This window comes from Topomyia yanbarensis, chromosome 3, assembly GCF_030247195.1.
Source record: "Topomyia yanbarensis strain Yona2022 chromosome 3, ASM3024719v1, whole genome shotgun sequence".
NCBI lineage: Eukaryota > Metazoa > Arthropoda > Insecta > Diptera > Culicidae > Topomyia > Topomyia yanbarensis.
The window spans coordinates 94533007-94553960 of NC_080672.1; the positions used below are offsets into that span (position 1 = coordinate 94533007).

At 36.7% G+C, this 20954-nt stretch overlaps 1 protein-coding gene across 1 annotated transcript; it reads right to left on the bottom strand.

Annotated features, from left to right (window-relative positions):
* Nucleotides 1-15643: 15643 nt before the first annotated feature.
* Nucleotides 15644-17581, bottom strand: LOC131691816 (glucose dehydrogenase [FAD, quinone]-like). The gene has a single exon (XM_058978480.1). It carries the CDS (start codon nucleotides 17409-17411, stop codon nucleotides 15687-15689), a length of 1725 nt encoding a protein of 574 aa, XP_058834463.1. The 5' UTR covers nucleotides 17412-17581; the 3' UTR covers nucleotides 15644-15686.
* Between the last annotated feature and the right edge of the window lie 3373 nt (nucleotides 17582-20954).

The window sequence follows — 20954 nt, forward strand, 5'->3', positions numbered from 1 at the left end:
GGAAAATACCTAACCTGAATGAAGAAGCGAATGGCCTTAAGATTAAAATGTCTATAATCGAAACAAAAATATGATTAGACTTGTAAGGGTTAAAAAATTAAATGGTTTGATTAGAAGTCATGAGGTTGTCTTCAAATTTAGCCAATATGAAATCGATTTTTTATATATTGAATTTCCAATCTTCGAAAGTGTTGGATTAGTATCAAAAGTAATTATTGGAAGAAAAAACCCTGCTTAGAAGAATCCATTGGATTACATATTTTGTAATTTTGCGTCGCCCTTTTCTTTACCAGGAATTGTCCAGCACCCAGTCCTCATAAACGTTATCCTCGGGTTGCAGGCCCTAATCGATTAGAAGGGCCCCTCTTGGCGTTGGCCAATATTATTTTAAAAGTGCCATTTCGGTTTACTTTACCCTATTGAACCTTCGCTTCAATGGATCAATGTTCCTCACAAAGATTCTCGAAAGAAACTGAAGTGTGATTTTACGCCTCGTGTTTGTTTGCTGTGGAGCAGAGCAAAGCTCGCTCGGGTTATCCTTCGCAGCGAGAGTGGCTGGTGCTTTTAGATTCTTTGTGAAAGACCGAGGAAGCGAAGTACTACACCCAACTAAATCAGCAAAACTGTTCGCAAATGCGAAAAAATGCAACTAAATGTGCACGATGTTTACCAATACATTACACTCTACGGTGAATGTGAAGAAAATAAGATATTTTTCCTCCTGGTGGTACGAGCTACATAAGAAATAAAACAACACATATTTAATTGTTTTTAAGCGTTTTATACAATAAAAAGCAATGGAAGCGCTCCAAAATTCTGTCGAGTGATCACTTTAATTCGAAATTCTAATTGATTTCAACGCATACCCATGTGTCTCTTGAAATCTATCCCCTGCTCAGTAAAATTCTCGTGGTCAAAGTACCACTGGAGGCGGTAACCCTACCTCTATTTGAGAACTCAATTGGTCAAGTGAGTCATCAAAAACTCTGTATATACTAAAAGAATTCAAAATGATCCAAAACTTAAAATTTAAAATTTAATATATCTACATGGTTCGCTGTTCATTGTTACAAAATCCATAAAAAATCATATTCAGATACGAGATAATACCGAAACATTATTGTCAAGGGGTCGTACACAAATAACGTAGCTTTTTCGGCGATTTTCGACCCCTCCCTTCCTCGTCGTGGCATTTTGTCGTAAAATTCTAGCCTCCCCCTTGTAAAAAAACGTAGCAAGTACCGCCTTGCAAAGCTACCACGGATAAAAAATATGTTTTACAATTCTTTCAAATACAGCCTTTTATCAACATTTTCATTATAACAGAAAATTGCGTACACAACAAGCCCCTTTCTTGACGAATATAGTGTTAATATTATATGTCATGGAGCATAAAAAGATGTCTCAGTTCACAATCATGCAGCTGCCAATGAATCTAAGAAGCATACGTTCAACTAAATTACTAAATTTTGTTTGATTGATTTCGAAGAGAAAATTCAACTCTGTCACCAAACTAAATCAACTAGTTAGCAAGATTAGCTAACTAATGTAGAAAGTCAAATCCACATACAAAATCTTCTCGTCTTGGATGAGTGAGCGTGAGATTTTGAACGTCGGTTCCTGAACGTAACGATTCTATTTTTATTTTTTAACTATTCACTAGAAATCATTCAACATTCTTGTAAAATATTCTAAGGTATGCTAACACACCAACACAAATAACAGAATAATTCATATTTTTATAGGATTATTAATGCTTTCGAAATCAGCATAGCGTAAAATCCAACCACAACCCTTATTTGAAATTGGATCCATGTTTCTAATTTTTTCCATTTTTTTTCTTCTACATGGATTTTTTTATTTTGTTAAAATTTAATTGATCTACTTTTTCAAGCTGTGGATTTTATTTGTATTTCTACAATTTTAAGATTCTGCCTTTTTATCTATTTCCGTATTTTTATTTTATCCAACTTTTCATGTTCCTTATTTTTGCATTTTTTTTTCTTTCTATTTCTATCACCATCATTAACTTTAATTTATAGTTTTTTCTCTGTTATTTCATTTTATTCACAATTTTTCGGAGAAATTCTGCTTTCTTTATTTTTTTTCTTCTTATTGTTAATACCCTGCTTTTTTATTGTTTCTTTTGTCAATCCATCCAATTTTTGAAATTTGTCTAATTACTACATTTATTCTTATCATAGTCTTTTCTATTTCCTTTTTTCATATTTTTTGCATTTCCACAAGCAATTCTACTTATTTAAATTCATTCCAATTTGTCTTATTGTTTAATTATTTACGTTCCTCGTATTTTCTTCCTTATTTACTAGTTTTTAGGTTTCCGTTTTTCGTAGTTTTTTACCATTGTTAATTTAATATATTTTATTTATTTTTTACACATTTTCCTTAAGCTTTATTTCGTTAATGTTATTTCTTCAATGCTTCTATTTAACCCATTTTGAAAGTACTTTTCCTGTTGACCATTTTCCTATACGTTTACTTTGACTTTTTTTATTTTTTTTATTTTCCTATAAAAAAACATCTTTTTTGACACTATGTGCACTTTTTCACATTTTACATTTAATTCGTTGTTTGAATTAATTTCAAATTTCATTTCTAATATTGTTTTCAATTAATTAAATAATTTAATCCATTTTATTCATTTGCTTCGTGGTAATTTCTCCATTGTGTGTATTTCTATAGTACACCTTGTTGGCTTTGTTCTACTATTTTTTGTTTTCCATTTTGTCCGCTTGCTCCGTTCTTGTTAAATACTATTCACTTTTTCGTCTTTTCATCATTCCAATTCACCAGCTTTTCAAAATTTTCCGGTTCGTCCATTTTTTAAAATTTCTCTATAGTTATTTTATTTTGGTCTTTTATATATACTCCCCTAATTTTTTGCATTCTTAACGTTTTATTTACATTTTCTATTGCTTTAAATATGTCTTGTTTTTAATGTTTATTAAATTTTATCATTCTCGATTTATCGAGTTTTTCAGTTTTATGCATTTTTTATATTATTGTTTGTATTCTTTTTAGTAGATTTTTTTTTTAAATTTTCATCAATTCTCAAAATTTTCCTACTTTTCTATCGATTTTTCATTATTTTCATCATTTGTTCAATAATGTTCAACTTCTTTGCAATATGTTTTTCTAGTTTCCTGTTTTCTTTTATCAATTTTTATAGGTTCTGTTTTGGTTTTTCTCGATTTAACATTTTTTAACAATTGATATTAATTTGTTTATTTGATCGATCTTATTGTTTTTAGTTTTTTTGTACATTCTTTTAATATTTAGTTTGCTTATCGTTTTTTTATATTTTTCCGTTGATCGCTGTTAAGAAATATTTTTATTTTTGTAATTACTACATTTTTAATCTTTCCATTTCCTTACTTTTACAAATACTATTGACAAAAATGGCGCTTTTCAAAGTCACCAAAACTGTCGAGGACCTCTTCTATATCTTAATGTAAAATTATTTCTGTGCTTCCAATTTTTCGTCTTGTAGTTTCATTGAGATACTTGTTGAGTCCGAGGTACACTTGTCTCGCCTGCGACATCAAAATAGCAATCAGTCAGTTCACTCCTCGTTTACGGTAGGTATACCCACTTTTTATTTATATGCTTCTGAAATTGTAAGATACAACTTTTCGGTATCTGGTGATTCAGAATTAGGGATCGACTAATTTATATCTTTGAATGCTTGAAAATTAATAATTGGCCTGCGTTAAGATTTTAGATAAAGTACCTCAAAATGGCGCTTGGTCCTCTTTGGCTTAACGTTTAACACAGGCCAATTCTAAATCTATGCCTAGTAGTCCGTTGTTGGGACCTGAATCTCAAACTCTTTTAGAATCCGTTTTAAAGAGCTTTTTTAGGTATTTAAGAACTCATCAGATTAACTTTTTAAAGGTGTTCGTGAAATCTCAAGGAGCTGGTGTCCATTAGGAGGTTGATGTCACTTTTTCATGCTCCGGATATAACCCAACCTAGAGGCCGCGTGGCATCCGGCGGCAGAAACCAAGAATTGACCCATACTTCTTTGTTGTTCAGAGAGATGAATTGATTCAATTTTAGAATTTTGAATGTCTGGGGAAATCTGGCAAAATTCCAAAAACTTCGCTTGTGCGGATGTCAGTTTTGTTAAGTCACAGCCAGCGGGGAGCCTAGCTGCCGAGTGCTGCCATAGCCGTTCAGTGTCAGAATGAGTGCTGGGTGTTACCGTGGGAGTTATAACCTTTTTGACCCAGCGCCACCCACATTTCTGTGAAGGTAAGTATGCTCTCTTGTTTTTGGCATATAAAAAGTATTAATTTACAAACATTTTGGTTCATGAAACAATGTTTTAGGTCCTATATTCCGGGAGATAATTATGGAATACACGACGGCTTTGGGAACACGTAGTCCAGTGAAAGTGATTCCTAAAGGCCTAAGTTCTCACTGGTTTTCAACCTTTTTCGTTCCATGTACCCCTTTCCGAATATTGATCCCCATGATGTACCTTTTTCTGAAAATTGTTTACCATCATTACTCTGTAGGGTTGCTACCCCTCCGGGTTTGACCCGGAGACTCCAGTTTTCGGAGATGATCTCATTGCCTCCGGGTTTTGCATCTATTTCTCCGAGTATAATGATAAGATGAATAATTTTAACTCAATATGTTCAAATGAGTTCCTTCGGTGTTAACGTTGACTGCTCCAGAAGCGGACCTTAACTGTTGGTCAGGTAGAAAAGATTTGCTACTTTGTTGGAACCTTCCTAGCGACTGTGATGACGAATAACCGAATGTTTTGTGCCCAGCAAAAATATCGGAAGACACCGCAGTGTGCTTCACAGATGCTACCGCTTTCCCGCCTGCTTCACGGTACTTAGCTGTGGCAGAGAGCAATGGTTGTTCGGCTGCTCCTCTACAGCGTGAGTGGCCGGTGCTTTTAGATTTTTGTCGTTAGCCAGGGAAGTGAAATTTCACACTAAGTCACGGTTTACAAACGCGATAAATTTACAGCTAACAAGAAAAGCTCAAAATAGTGGTGTGCATCATGCTTTGCCAAAGCAAAACAACAAACAGTCAATGTGAGTCAATTTTGGAGATTGATACTTCGACGAGTTACTAAAAGAATGAAAGGGTTTATACTTGTCTAATTTAAACTCAGCAGATAGGTCAGATAGGTTCAAAGTGATTCTATAAAAACCAGGTCAGTAAAAAATTCTGGGTGAAAACCTTACCCTATTACCCTGTAAAAAAGATTTTCAATTGGATGAATTCCACAATTTAACAATAAGAAACCCCTTTCCAGGGCACTCTCAGTAAGCATCTCAATCTTGATACACTGAAACAATATAGGAAGACAAATGCCCGACGGGAATGTTTGGATAACAAATTAAAATTTGTCCCGCATAATTCACCCCCATCAATCGCCCAATTTACCACTGGGGGTGAGTTCACCCCAGGTTGAAAACCACTGTTCTAAGCAATACACGATCACCAGAAGCCGCAGTGGAGAGAGTTGGAAGGCAATAAAGTCGGTAGGTAAATTGTGATTTATTTTGTTTGTAAATACCTTTTGTGCGAATATCCAGAATATGATCAGAAGGCTCCACCGGGCAATCAGAACCCGAGTAGTGGGTAAACCACTGCTTACCCGGCTTATTAGGAAACACAATCAATTGTGTTTTGTTCTCCGTAGTGAAAATTTTCCATTTTTCAAGTAATCATTGAAAATATACCAACTTGGTTGTAGTCGACTGCAGATAATTCTAAAGTTTCTACCTGAGGTAGAGATACTAGATTTGGAAGATCAGTGGTAAAAATATTGCATAAGATTGATGCAATATTTTTACCACTGATCTTCCCATGCAATCACTCTGAATTTCGTCAATCTAATCCCGGCCCGGAAGGCCGTGTGTCATATGTATGTATGTATGTATGTATGTATGTATGTGGAAAAAAATGTCGCCTCTGCTTCGCAAAGCTGGCTGGACTCATTTGCACAAGCTTAGTCTCAAATGAATGATACAACCTTCCGATCGGCTGCTATTGATTTTTTATGGATTGGACTTCCGGTTCCGGAGTTACGGGTTGAAGAGTGCGGCCACACAGCAAATAACCATATAAACTGGTGCCACCATGATATCAAAATGATGCAAAACTTATTAAAATGGGTGCGAAATTACTTTGATTTGCCAGTCTAGGTCAATAATGACTAACCAAAGTCGCTTTGACCACATTGGCCACCTACGACGGTTCTTGATTCCATACAAGCAGGAACTGAAAAAAAAACTGAAAATTTCAAAGTGTATTTTTGATGCCAAATGCCTTGAAAATGCATGAAACGTAATGTAATCTTAAATAAAAAAAATTGAAAAAATTGTCTCTTTTTGGACTTTAGCATATTTTTGCATTTCTCATATAGAAAGGTTATGCAATCACTCTGAACATCGTCAACCTAATAACACCTTAACCTAGTGGGTATACCAAGATAGGCTGGGGGGTGGTTCGGTTGTGGGTTATTCATCCCTTTCCCACCTACACCCCCGCATGATCAAATTAGTTAGCCGAAAGCCAACTAGCCCCCGATATTATATATTTTTAATTCAGCAGGGGAAGATCCAGAATAAAATTTCCTAGCGGATCTGAAATTTCGATTTTGAAATGAACACATTTCGTAATTATTACGTATTCAATAAAAATCCGTAAAAATTTGGATTGAAATGATTTTGAGTTTGAAACTACATTAAAATTGAAACTAATTTAAAATTTCTTAACAACTTTAAAATTTTTGGTGGGCTTGGACCCCCCGGACCCTCCTCCTGGATTAGCCTCTGATTTCATGGCGTCGGCGGTAAAACAAGATGATGAGTTATGTTCTATCAACTACCATGCGGTAGACTTGGGTGCAACGCAAGAAGGCAAAGGATTCTTCTCATTTCCTTTCGATCATGTCCATGTGAGCCTGCCTAGTCCTACTTTTCCGTTCTAAGTTTACAACTGGTTCGCTCTAGAATTCCTATCCGTCTTTCAATTTCATTGCTTTCGTTTCACTTAGTCTTAAATTTGCCGAAAATAGCCAACAAAATCGATACAGTAGAACCTTGCGGCAATTAAAACATAGTAACATAGTAAGGTTAGTAAATGTGACTATTACCTTTAATTTGAAGATTAACAGTTACATCGATCAGCTCTAGAACTGAAGTTATTGCAATTAGTCTGATTGGATTCATATAGAGCAGTGATGCCAGGGACGACGTTGTCGATGGAAATTGAAATTTTCATATATCTTCACTATGTTGCAATATTATTGAAAATTGATAAAACATCATTTTAGACTATCGTTGGCCACGTTTTCCACGCAATTGGACTATTGTAAATATTTTAGGAGAATTGTATTGAGCATTGGAATTTAAAAATTGAGCAACTTCTAGCACTGCGATGAAAGCACCTATCTTAATGAAAAAGGTTTTTCGTGTTTCATGACCACACCGTTTGAAAGAAAAATATTTTTGAAACCTTACATGCACTGTAAAAAAATTGGGCATGAAAGGGTTAAAAATGCCAAACTAACTAGGTACGTTGATTTCATAATACGGTTAGGGGTCATGCATAAATGACGTAGCATTTTAGGGGGTAGGGGGGGTACACCAAATTTGTGACGAAGTGTGACGAGGGGGAGGGTAGGGTCAGAAGTTGTGCGACGTAGCATTAAGTTTAATTTTTTTGGCGGGCATCAAAACCCATTAATTAGAGAAAACAATTTAATGTTCCTCCATTCCTAAGTTGATTTTCACGCGGTTTTTCATTTTGTAAATTTTACTGTTCGCGGAATGGCAGGCTCGCAAAGAAAAGGATAGATTTTTCATGCGGATTTAAATTTCCACATTAGTTAGCTAATATTTCTAACTAGTAGACTTATTTTGGTAGCTGAATTAAATTTTCTTTCGGATTCAATCAAAGAAAATTTAGTAATTTAGTTGAGCTTATGCTTCCTAAAATCGTTTGCAGCAGCTATGTGAACTTTTCTTCATGCTTTATGACATGTAAAATTCTAAACAAAACTATCCACACTATATTTGTCATGAAATGGGCTTCTTTTGTAGGTAATTTGCTGTTATAATGAAAATGTTGATAAAAGTCGTCAAACATTTTGTAAGGACATATATTTAAAAGAATTGAAAAACATATGTAATTTTTTCATCTCCCGGTCACGTTGCGGGGGGGGGGGGTTTAGAGATATGCTACGTCATTTACAAGGGGGAGGTTAGAATTTTGTGACCAAATGCTACGAGGGGGGAGGGAGGGGTCGAAAATCGCCAGAAAAAAGCTACGTCATTTGTGTACGGACCCTTATCAGTCATGTTTACGTTCCAGATAATTCGAGAGTCCTGGGAATAGGAGTTGATCATTTTGCCCCAGTGAGGCGAATCACGCAGTTTACACTGTTTAATGTTTGAATTATGAGTTCATTTTTTGAAATATACAACTTCTAACAGACCCAAACCTTTCAATGCCAATATTCCAGTTCAAACTAGACACTCCCTATTTTTCTTACACATTCCAATCAAGCAGCCAAATGTATATTCTTCCTTTTTTTTCATTTTCCAGTTCCATCAGGGTAGTATATGACCGTCAGTGTTGACAATTACGGATACGGTATGAAACTTAGCGTAGTAAATATTGTTATCGATGATGCCATTGGCGCGCAAATGCGTAGTCGATGACCCATTGGATTGCGATGTAAGTAAAATAGAAGGCGCAAATCTCGAGAGCTGAAATTCCACGCACTTGAAATTGTTAGACTAAGTGCGAAACGATGGAAATGATTGGTGTGCTGATCGCACTTTGCTATAACATGGTTTGTCGTGTGAATTCGAAAGTTATAATCGTTGGATTTACTCAGTACCGAGCCCTCAATTATGCCCACTTTTTCGATTTTCATGTTGATAGCTAGTTTCGATTCATTATTGCTTTTTCGATTCAACCTGGGTGTGGAATCACAGATTGATGAATACGGTAGCAAATCATACGAAATGACAGCAAAGTAGCCAAGATGCATACCTTACTGAAATACATCAAGGTAGCGACAGCAACTATGTTCATACACGCTGGGCACAACGGTTATGCAGGTAGGTAGTTGTCTCAGCTTGGAAAGCTTGTTTTAGCCTGGACACAACTACCTGAACCAGTACACAAACAAAAGAAATTCAACTGACTTCATTATGGTTTTAACTAGTTTTTTTAAAAACATTTCAATAAAGGGATGATTTTGATTGACATTTTTTTCAATACATGTATACTAAAAGTTGAAAGTATTGGCTAAAATTGTCAAAATCATTCTATTTTGGATTTAGTCGATTATATAGTAAAACTTCAATTATTAACAAATGTAATATGCAATATGATAATTATTTTTCATCTTTTGAGATGCCAAGATGTGAAAAAAGTATGAAATTTTTTTGTAGTGCTGGCTGACTAAATAGAAAAGAAATAAAAATTATACCTTTCATCTAAGATTGAAATCATCAATCAATTACCAACAATCCTTGAAAACCATTGGCTATTTCGTCTCATTTAAGAGTGCAGTTTATAGAAAGATAACATTATGAGAAACATAACTCTATATGATATTTACGGGCATACGGAGTATTTCAACAATTTAATTCCATACCTTCATCCGTCGGTCGTCGAATGGTGGGATAACAAAATTCTCACAAGTTTCCTATCTCATGCCTCCACGTGAATCTAAGTCTATTGTTGACATTTGGTCCTTAGACCGGCGACGACTGGGTGCTATCAGCCTTCTGCCGATAGTAGCAGAATGAGAGGGTGCGAATAGATCAAGTCGAGAAAACATTGCTGTAAAAATGAATAGTTGATCGGAATTTAGCCCCAATAAGACTAATCTGACTAGTATCGATGATCACTGGTCAATACGTACTGAAAATTCGCCGAGTCTGTTTTTATGAAACTAATTTCAAGCTCAGTTATTGCTAACTAGCCCGTGCATCAGGTTAACAATCCTTTATATTTCCCTTCAGTGTTCGTTATTATCGCTCGTATACTTGTATTCCACAAAAAATCCGATATGGAAAATAAGAAATACTTTCCATGATTTATAACATCTCGCGCTATCTTTTTCAAGCCAATAAATATATCGTAGAGAAGAAATAACAAATTCCGTCTAAATACTGTGTCAATAAGTAGTGATCCGGCCCATTACGCAGATAAGATTAGCTTACCTATGCAATGCACCCACGGTCGGCTGTGTGGAGTTCAAATTGCTTTTGTTTAGAGAACATAGGATACTCTTGGTAGCCGGCTGCCCAGAGTTTAAAAAGAACCAAAAACTAAACAAGATCTTTTCTTTTTCGAGTCATCGTACACTCGAAGACTAACTAAACAACTACCTAATAAAATATGCTTTATAGGTCGCATCGCTTGCTTGGAGCGAATCCTAGACCTGATACCCTTCCAAACTACCAACTCCGCGACACCTATGGAAGAGTCTGATTAATCGCCGTCCTTCCGTTAAGTAGGTGAAGCATCAACACTTCCTGTTTACCTTATCCTTTGTCCTTCCCCGTGAACGATGAAGATGGGGGCGGCCGGCAATGATGGCTATCATGCTGTTGAGGTTTTGTGGGTCGGATTGGTATGAATTCCTACTTACCATTTCCTAAGCAACTCTTATTAGATAATCAGCAGTCAAACATGATGAAGTCAGTGTGCGATCCGCCAAAATCATCGTCACAACGCAACGCAATTCAATTCCATACCTTCATCCGTCGGTCGGTGAAACAAAACGTTTGAAATATCCTATGTTGTATTTTACGATGAAGCAGTTTAATTCAACAATGAGATTAGTTGAATTCCGTTACAAGCTGAGACAAGCGTTTCAAGCTTTAGCTCAGGTAGGCTTTTTAGGTTTTGTGCTAGGCTGAAACGTTCATGTCCAGACTGAAACTGACAGCATCAAACCAACAGCGTTGGATTATTGTTTATAGTATATATTATTGAAAAAAATGTCAATCAAAATCATCCCTTTGTTGAAATGCTTTTAAAGAAAAACTAGGTAAAATCAAAATGAGGTCAGTTGAATTTCTGTTTTTTTGTGTGTACTGGTTCAGGTTGTTGCGTCCAGGCTAAAACTAGCTTTCCAAGCTGAGACAACTACTTACGTGCATAACCGTTATGCTCAGCGTGTATGAACATACCCGGTCAGCGTGGCAAGTTAGTAAAAGTTGAGCAAAGCGAAATTGATGCTGGCAGAGTTTCTGCGAGCATTTTGCGCGATTTGTGCGAGAATTCTGGCAACGAATTCGCTCAAATGCAACAACTGTTTTTGACAGAAGCGGTTAAACCAACCGATGCTGCTCACTTTTATCCAGAATCCAGAAAGAAATGTACGGCCAAGATCTCTGCACGCTTCCTGCCACATCTTTGTCAGATGTTTTGCTCGATTCGTGCTAAATTCTACCAGGTAGGAATTGCCAGGATCTTTGCACAGTTTATGTCCGAGTTATGCCAGGGTTTTGCTCGGTTCCTGTTAAAATTTGCCAGAAAACGCAAGCGAAACCTAGAAAAACTCTAGAAAGAGAACTGCGGAGACTCCATTTTGGGTCGATTGAATTCGCGTTTAGCTGTCAAAAAATGAATCCAATCGAACATTGCCTATCCTTATAACATTGGACGTGTTGCCATACAATGCTAGGGCATACGTTGCCAAAAATGCTGTTTTTTTCTCCGCAGTTCTCTTACTATGAGTTTTTCTAGCGAAACCGAATTCGTCCTAGCTCAACTAACCCGACAAGATACGCGCAGAAATCTGACAGGGCTGCCAAACCAAGACTTACAGAAATCTAGCAGAGCGGCCTCTGCCAGAAAATTTGCTCACTGGGTAGTTGCTGTCGCTACCCATTGAGACGTCCAAAAAATTGTTTCAAAATCGTTCAACACGGGTCCAACGATGGACGTTCGTTGAACGGTTAATTGGACGTTGTCCAAATTGGTCCAACGAACGTCCTTCATTGGACGATTTTAAAACCAACCGTTCTTAGAGGGTACCTTGATGTATTTCAGTAAGATGTGCATCTTGACTACTTTGCTGCAGTGTTGCGAAATTTCAAAATCAGTTACCTATTTCTGCTTGCATTTACCGAAACCGACATTCAGATTCAACGCCTTTCTCATTCATTCACTTTCCAACTGACTGAAATTTCATGCAGAATCGAATGCTTGAGTGCAGAGGAAATATAAATTCATTCACCAACCAAAGCATTCATTTGTTATTATGTCGACAGTATACAGGCAGAAGTTAGCATCTTCTACATTTTAGAGCATAAGTGAACTGCGTAATGTATATCTGGTGCACTTTGGATCGATAATCCCTCTTAGAGCCAGCATAGAAATAAAATTCACTTTGGTTCTGAAACCGAACATGTCCGTACCTGAAAGCGCTGCGTCGGCAGAACGAATGACGATGGAAACGAACCAAAAATTTCATTCATCGCAGCGGGCATGAATTGAATTTCGTTTTCTTTCAAGTTCATGCAGCGATGTCAATTTTTTTAAGCTCTGCTTTGCTGTCATTTCGTATGATGTGCGCCTTGAATCAAAATCAATAATAATTTTCAATAACTATTATTTGAGAACCTCGCAAAATTAAGAGAAAATTTAGTTACGTTTTTCATTTTTCTGTTGAAATCAACTAATTAGGAAAACAATAATTTGTTTTGTTATTTTCATCATCGAATGGTTTTCAGTGTAGGAGAATTTAATCGGTCGTGGGACGGATTCAGGCCATAATATTTGACCAAGTAGATATTCATGCAGATATATGTTATCAATGGAAAGCTGGAGGCCATAGCCAACTACTGGCGAAAGAATTAAATTGACTTTATCAACAAACAATATAATGAGTTTTTTTTTAATGTGTTCATTTTTACCAACAATTTTTTTAATCGATTGTAGACCCCCGAAATAGAGAAAATATAGAATAACACATCACTAGATATGGAAAAAATTAATTATCAAATCCTTCAGTGGCATAAAGAGCAAGGCATTAGGTCTGTTCCAGTACCAGGAGAAACTGGAAGTACTCCGGAGAAAATCGTTCCTGTACTCTCTTCTTCTCTTTTTTCTTCTTCTGGTAGCAAACCGGAGTAAAAAGGAGCAAAGATTGTTTTGCTCCTGTTTACTCCGGAGTGACTTCCGTGTACTGGAACAAACCTATTATTTCCAATTTTTGTTGGTGTGTTCGTGCCATTCGAAGCCAACCCCCACACCCTCCCATAGTGTTTCTAAATAGGCAAAAACGTGATAAAAATATTTTGACCTTGAAAAATGATCATTTGAACTATAGTATCATAAGCAAATTTGTACATAAAATATTTCCCATTTTAAAGATAGGATTTTTGTTTGATGATCACTCCTCTGAGAACAAAACTTTTGATGGTTATTTATGAAAATAAAAAAACTACCTTTTGGCGTATTTTCTTAAGGCGGACAAAATCTTAGAACACTTTGAAAATCACCAGAAAAGGTTATGTAAAAAAGGTGCAACATAGAAAACTCCATAAATGTCTATTAACCCTTTCATGCCCAATTTTGTCCTAGCGCATACATGGTTCCGAAACTATTTTTCCTTCACACTGTGCAGTTTCTCACCCAAACGCAAAATGAAGAACTATTTTGAGAGTGCTTTCCATTGGCTTCTGCTGGCAGAGAGCTTTCCTTTTAGGAACTAACAAGAGGGACGCTGGCGGCAAATTGCTTGCTTATTGATTCCACGACGTTCAAACGCACAATGGAGAATTTTTGCTATAGACAGTAATGGTGGAGCTTCTTAACACGTCTGGTGGCGGGGACAATTTTGAGAGCGCTTTTCGTAGGCTAGTCAATTCGTTATAGCCATGTTGTTGCTCGTTTGGTACGCGAGCAATGAATGATTGCAATGAACTTTTTTGCATTAATGTTTGTTTATTTTTATGGCTGTTATAATGTTGTACATAATAAGTGATCAGCCCTTTGGTTGCCATCTTTGTTATTATAATATATGCTGCTTAGTTAGTTTTTATGACTTGTTTCTAGTTTTGCCTTTTAAACATTGTGGTAGTTCAACAATTTAAAAAAACTTACCAATCTTATGTTAACTTTAAAATGCATTAAAGTTTTTAATTATTGCTACTTCTGAAGTGAAGCACACCTCTCCAAGTTTTGCACAAAATTGTTGGAATTTACGTTATGGGGTATCCAGGGATGCCAATTGTTGTTCTTGTCCAGGAGGCAGATTGGGGACTATATTCAAGATTTTATTTTATATGCGCTGGACCCCCAGTCTGTGTCCTGGCACAACATACGTGTACTGCATACTTGATGGCGGGGTAGAAATTTTTGTTTTGTAGACAGCCATGTGATTCTTGAGGCTCAGCTTAGATGTTCTACATATTAGCGGGTACAAGGACCAGATGAGTATGTTTTATTTGCTGATGATTTTGTCAACATAGGACCTGAAGATCAGATGTCCGTCTAGTGTTAGAAAAAGGTGACCTCTTCGTTAGACCAAAGGATGAGGGCATCGCCAAATCGAATTTTACAGTTTTCAAACAGAAAAAAAAAACCTTTGCAATCTTGAATGCGGCAACAGGATGATCATAGTTTTCGTTAGGGAATCCAGGCCTCTCTGTAGGTTGTTTGTCAAAGCATTAATGAGGGTTGCTGTGTCATCAGTAAGCTGTGACATGACTTCACTTCCCGCAAGAGGTGAATTAAGTATTCCGTAGACCAGCGGTTCTCAACCTTTTCGTACCACGGACCCCTTAGAAATCACCCTGGGTTGCTGCGGACCCCCACGGATAAACATCGATTTTGTGTGCTATCAATATGTTATTTTCATTTTGTTAGGATACAATACTTGAAATTTCAATATGCACTCCGAAAGTATACTTTTTTTCGCGGACCCCCAGCAACTATTTCACGGCCCCCTAGGAGTTCGCGGATCCCAGGTTGAGAATCACTGCCGTAGACTAATAATTAATTTAATTAATCGATCAATCTGGAATTTTTAGTGGATGTTCCTTATTATATCAGCTACTTTGAGTACAAAAAAAATTATTGGAATGACCACATCATTTTTTCCGATCGGAAAACTCAACTTGCGAATCTTTTCTAAAATCCACGTCGAGACATTTCAGCCATGCGCCACCAAGCCGTGTGCCGAATTACGCGCATGTTCACTTTGCATTAGAGCAAGCGAAAAAAAAACAGTTTGACGTTTATTTTTGTTTCGTTCGCACTCATTTGTGTCACATATAGTAACAAATCGACGAAACTCTAGTTTATCTCGCGATAGGCAATAAATATTTGATTTTCGTATATAGATATATAGGTTTCCCTTAACGAGACAATAATTGTTGAATCATATGCAATATGTATATGATTCAAGATAACATGTCTTGAATCCACCATCGAGCCTAGTTTGCATACCGTACATAACTAGACTCACTGTTCTTTATCCACCCACCAATTTTATATAGGTTTTTTTTAAATTATTTATTTTAATAGGCTATTTACCACAGTGACATCAATCCTACAATCTTCAAATTTTAGATAGGTTGAAAGTCATCATATACTTCTAATTAGAAAAATCTTTATGGTTATTGCATTCAACATTTATTCAACAATAAAATGTTTCATCTATTAAAAAAATTTACCTTCAAAAAATAATTTGCCAGGGCTGCAACCACAGAATTAGGATTCCCACTGGGTAAATTAGGCATCACAGATCCATCAACGACGTAAACATTGTCTAATTTGTGCACTTTGAAATCCTTGTTAGAGACAACTGCTTCCGGGTCATGGTCAGCTCCCATTCGACAAGTACCAACAGGATGGTACAGGGTTAGCGTCAAAGACCTTATGTAGCACTCCCAGTACGAATCGCTTCCGAACTGAATGTTTTCACATCCTGGAAATGGTTTTGGATTAATCTCCGCCCCTAAATCTCGCATGGCTGGTTGGCTTAGTATGTGCTGAAGTATTTTTAGACCCGTCGTTAGAAGATGAATATCTTGCTTCTCTCGAAGATAGTTTGGTTCAATAATAAGATTGGAATGTGGATTATTGTTCTTTATTCGAACATGTCCCCTACTCTGCGGATGAAGTAGAATAGGAAGGATAGTAACGGATTGCTGGCCCTGGTTCACCAATGGTTCAAAATAGTGCTGCCAAATGTCCTCACGTAGATTGATCAAATTCCGCAGATGCAATCCTGTATCAATTGTAATTCCCACTGGGAGCACCATAAATCCTAGGTTATGAGTAAAACTAGAATCTAAATTTACAAACCCAAGACATTCACATCCTCCGAAAGATAAAGACGAATTCATTCCTCTGTTTGTGAGGTATTTCCATATGTTTGAAGGATGTATTAGGTCCATTGGTTGCATGGGCATTCGTTTCGACAGAAGTACTAAATCCATGCCAGTAGTGATATGATCTTGGAGATTTTCACCCACCGGAAGGTCCACAATCGGCTGAATACCTGCTGCTATTAGATGCAATTTGGGTCCAATTCCACTCTGCAGAAGAATTTTAGAGCTACCAATTGTTCCAGCAGCCAGAATAATCCCTTTCACAGCACTTATTTCGTATGTTTGCCCAGCTTTGTTAATTACAAGCCCGGTTCCTTTGCTATTCTGAACGATGATTTTAGTCACCTCAGCATTCAAGATGAGTTCATGTCCTAGCTGCAAATTTTGCCAGTTGTGATGGCTTGCAGTTGAACGTCTCCCTCCTTTCGTGGTTACGTTTGGTCTATAGAAAAGACTTTCATTAAGTCCTGCTTGATCTGCAGCTTTTATAAAAGCAGTGCTTAAATCGGTTTCAAATTGTGTCTGTTCCATTGGAATCATCGCATCGTCTCCCCATCGTTCAAAGTATTCTAGAAACGATTGTAATTCATCTTCGCGATCGAACCACCCAATAAAATCTTTTATCTCTGCTCTGTAATGTATCATATTGTTAAGCATGTGTGTTCCACCGAAGACCTTACCCATTGGCCAAGCGCTGCGATTTTCGACCAGCGCTCCACAGGCATCCTTTTGTGGCTCCGTACGGTACTGCCAATCGTAGCGTGTTCCTTGCAACAGCGGTTGCAGCAATGGCACATCCAGCAAACCAGATCGCATTGAACCTGCTTCCACGATGAGCACATCCTTGGACGGAATTTTTGCGGCGATAATGGAACCTGCTGTACCGGTTCCTACAATGATGTAGTCATATTGGCGCTTTGAAGGTGTGTTGGAATAATACCACCCGTAAAAATAGTAGGAACCATTTAGTATGATGCACAGTATTGTCGTTCCGAACAAATAGAAAACATAGCTAATCCAGATGGAGAAATTCAGATGAATCATGTTGGATTTTTTAATTTAATTTTGAACCATTGTCAGTATATATATTTTTAAATCATTATGCACTCGCCGGGTACTGGAGGACACAGAATCAGCAAATCAGCTGATATTAATTTATGAATGAACATTGTTTTTGTTTGATTTATTTATGTATGTCTCATTCGTATATCGACCGCGATGGCCATTAGTCGACAAAAGGAATACACGATTAATTATTATTGCCGAAAATCAGGTAATAAAACCAAATCGATCATGAATCGACCAAAGGGCCGAAGACGCAATGATATCGAATCGAGAAAAATAGCTTTGAAAATTCGCTTCAAAAAATTAAATCGTATTTTAACAGTGTTTGCATACTGCGCTTTCAAATGTATTGAAACACTTCAAAACAATACTAGTTTTCGTAAGCATTACGAAAATATTTTATATAATAACGTTTTCGTTGATAAAATTGAAAAAAATATATTTCGCCTAGTGTTGTTATGAAATGTTGATTAGGCCATTTTTGAGTCGCCCTCTTATTTTGACCACTCACAATTTCGCCCTGCAATGTCGCCAGAAAACAAAAACCAAATGTGGGTTTCGCCGTGCTTGCCGGAGGGGAAAATTTGTTATTTTTCCCGGGCGTATCAAGCAGTTGGTTTTTGTTTAGGGCGACACTGTTTACGGGCTTTGTAAACAATGATGCTGTCAATTTCGCCCGTACACACTACCTTAGAAATGCAGAGGCGTAATCCGCCTGGCGGCTTGTTTACAGTCGAAAGTCGGTTCCGCCGTTTTGTTTTTTTATTGATTTTCATGAAGTGTGAATCATTTATAAATGAGTTTTTATATTTATTATGAAGTATTTTTACTCCTCTTTAAGATATTACTCAAATCTCCGTTTGTGTACATTTATTATATAGGCCCATTTGTCGGTTCACGATCGAAATAGCCAAATAGTGCGAATGTCACTTATGGCGATTTCGCTTGAACCCGAAACTGGGTCAGGTTCTAACCAAATACAAATATGTGTCCTCACTTGTTTTAGTAAATGAGGTTAAGTAACCTTCTAGAACTAATTTATTTAAAGGTTACATTTTTATCGATTTTTCGTTCATTTCTCGAAAATCTTAATAGTGACATCGCCATTTTAATGATTCAGAATGTTTTCAAAGAGCTTTTCTTTGGCATAATATACTTATCTCTACTTGTTTCCATGTGTTTGGGTAATTGAACTTGAATATTATTCTATTCTTGCCTTGAACCCATACAATCATCTCTTTTCGTTTGGCGCAAAAAAAATTTCATCACATCTTTCCATATGCAAAAACGGCGATTTCGAACCCACTGCATTTGTGATGTTATCGCGCTGTATTCACTATTATTGTTCGTGCTTTTCCAAAGGAGACACGACGATTAACTTTCGTTGCAGCAAAAATCATATCAAAATTCGGCGCACGATTCGTCGGAATACAACAACAGAGCAGACTTTCGTCGACTGCTGTGAATTGTGATTGAACTGTGCAGTAGAGTGGGACATGGTTATATGAAAAAAAAAATTTTGCTCCGAGTAACTTTTTGGGTCCCATTTAGCTCCCGGAACAACTCTGCAAATTTTTAGCTCGATCGGTGAAACTATATTTTTGCGCCCACTGTTTAAAGTTTACATGGGATTTCGTATGGGGAAATTGTCTTTTGCAAATTAATTCTTCCAAGAGTCGCCCGTTATCTTCTAAAAATAAACAGATGTCTGAAATAGGAAATTTGTCAAGGAAACAAAGTCTAGAAGACTGCGAAACGATCTGATGCTTGTGAAAAAAGTTATTAAGCAAAAACCGATTGATGCCCTGAAGAATGATGAAAATTTCACTTTTCATAGCATCACTGCTTCTGACGGTTTTATTATATACAAAAATTTTAACTTTCTCTTATTATGTACAAAAGAAGCCTCAATTTTTCCATCAAAATCTTGCGAAGTGGCCAAATAGTATAGATAAACGATTTAGATACGTTAAGAGAGGATTAAAACAAAATTGCGTATAATTGGACAACCAACAGCAGTGGTGCTAGAAAAAATGAATATTTTATCAATCGTCAGAGCATCAATCGGTTTCTGGTTAATAACTATTTTCTCAAGCATCAGATCGTTTCGTGGTTTTCGAGACTTTTTTCTTCGTTAAATTTCCTATACAAGCCACATAACGATATATTTTTAAGAAGTAATGGGCGACTCCTGGAGGAATTATTTTGTAAAAGTTTACTTTCCCATACAAAATCCCATGTAAACTTTAAACAGTGGGCGCAAAAATATAGTTTCACCGATCGAGCTAAGAATTTGCACAGTTGTTCTAGGACCCAAATGGTACCTAAAAAGTTGCTCGGAGCTGGAATCTATTTTTTGTCCCACCCTACTGTGCAGCTGACAAAGTTAACTGATAAATCAAAATAAATTCAGCCTTCAGTTCTGTGGCGCCATCGAACGAGTTTACATAGAACTAATCATCTGCCCATTTCCCAAACCTAAACTACAACAGAGCATCGCAAAGCGCGTGCATTTTTTCTGTTCTTTATTTCAATGCTTACGGCTCATTTGGGAAGATCGTTCTGTTCGCACCGACATGAAAGCGAAGAGAATGGCAGATAAAACGAAATCATCAAAGAGAAAGGAGCACAACATTCTTAAGCGCATTAACTAAGCCGTAAAGAATGAGGGATAGCCACTGGAAAAAGTTTACTGGAAGAGTCTGTTTGAAAAGTACTTTTCGGTTCTCGTTTTCATCCTGCGGGTGCCAATACAGATTGAAGGGATCCATAGCTAAGTCAGTCTGCCGGAGCGCGCCCGTTTTTTTTTTCAAATAATGAAGTGTTCGGAAACCATTTTTATATTCTGCCTATAAAATCTTTGGTCATTAAATAAATATTACTATAAGAAATAACTACTTGGTCTTTTTTGGATTTATTTTCCTTTAGAAAACTTCACTATAAACGCTGTCCTCGGAGATTTCATGAATAATGCAAACAGTTCTCCAAACAAAATCATTAAAATTTACTTCATTAGTACTAAATATTTCCCAACAAAGTAGTAATATTTGGAAATTGAAATTTCTCTCAACAATACATGAATATAATACAATACATGAATATAATATTCGACATATCATTGATTAGAATAACATTTTCAAAATTTAGCTCCGATCAAATACAAAAATGGATTTCATCGATTTTCTATTGATCGTTTCATTCCATTTGCTATTCTTCTCACTCTATTTCACACACTGAAAGAAATTTGTGCGTTCAATAAGAACTAGAAAAATGGTGCTGGAACTAGGATCTGCCCCTAGTACTGGAATCACCAAAATGATGTTGTCGAAGGTTTGTTCGTGGAATTTGACAGTGGGATATCTTGTACCTTTAGCATCTTTTCTTGACCCCTATCCTTTGGCGGGGATAACTGTCGAAAATGTTAAACCGTGTGGCTAATTTCACTGTCAAGGAAGACCGATACTGTCAAACGAGTACGCATTTGCATTTTCGTAGAAAATCAATTAAAAACCATTCTAAGAG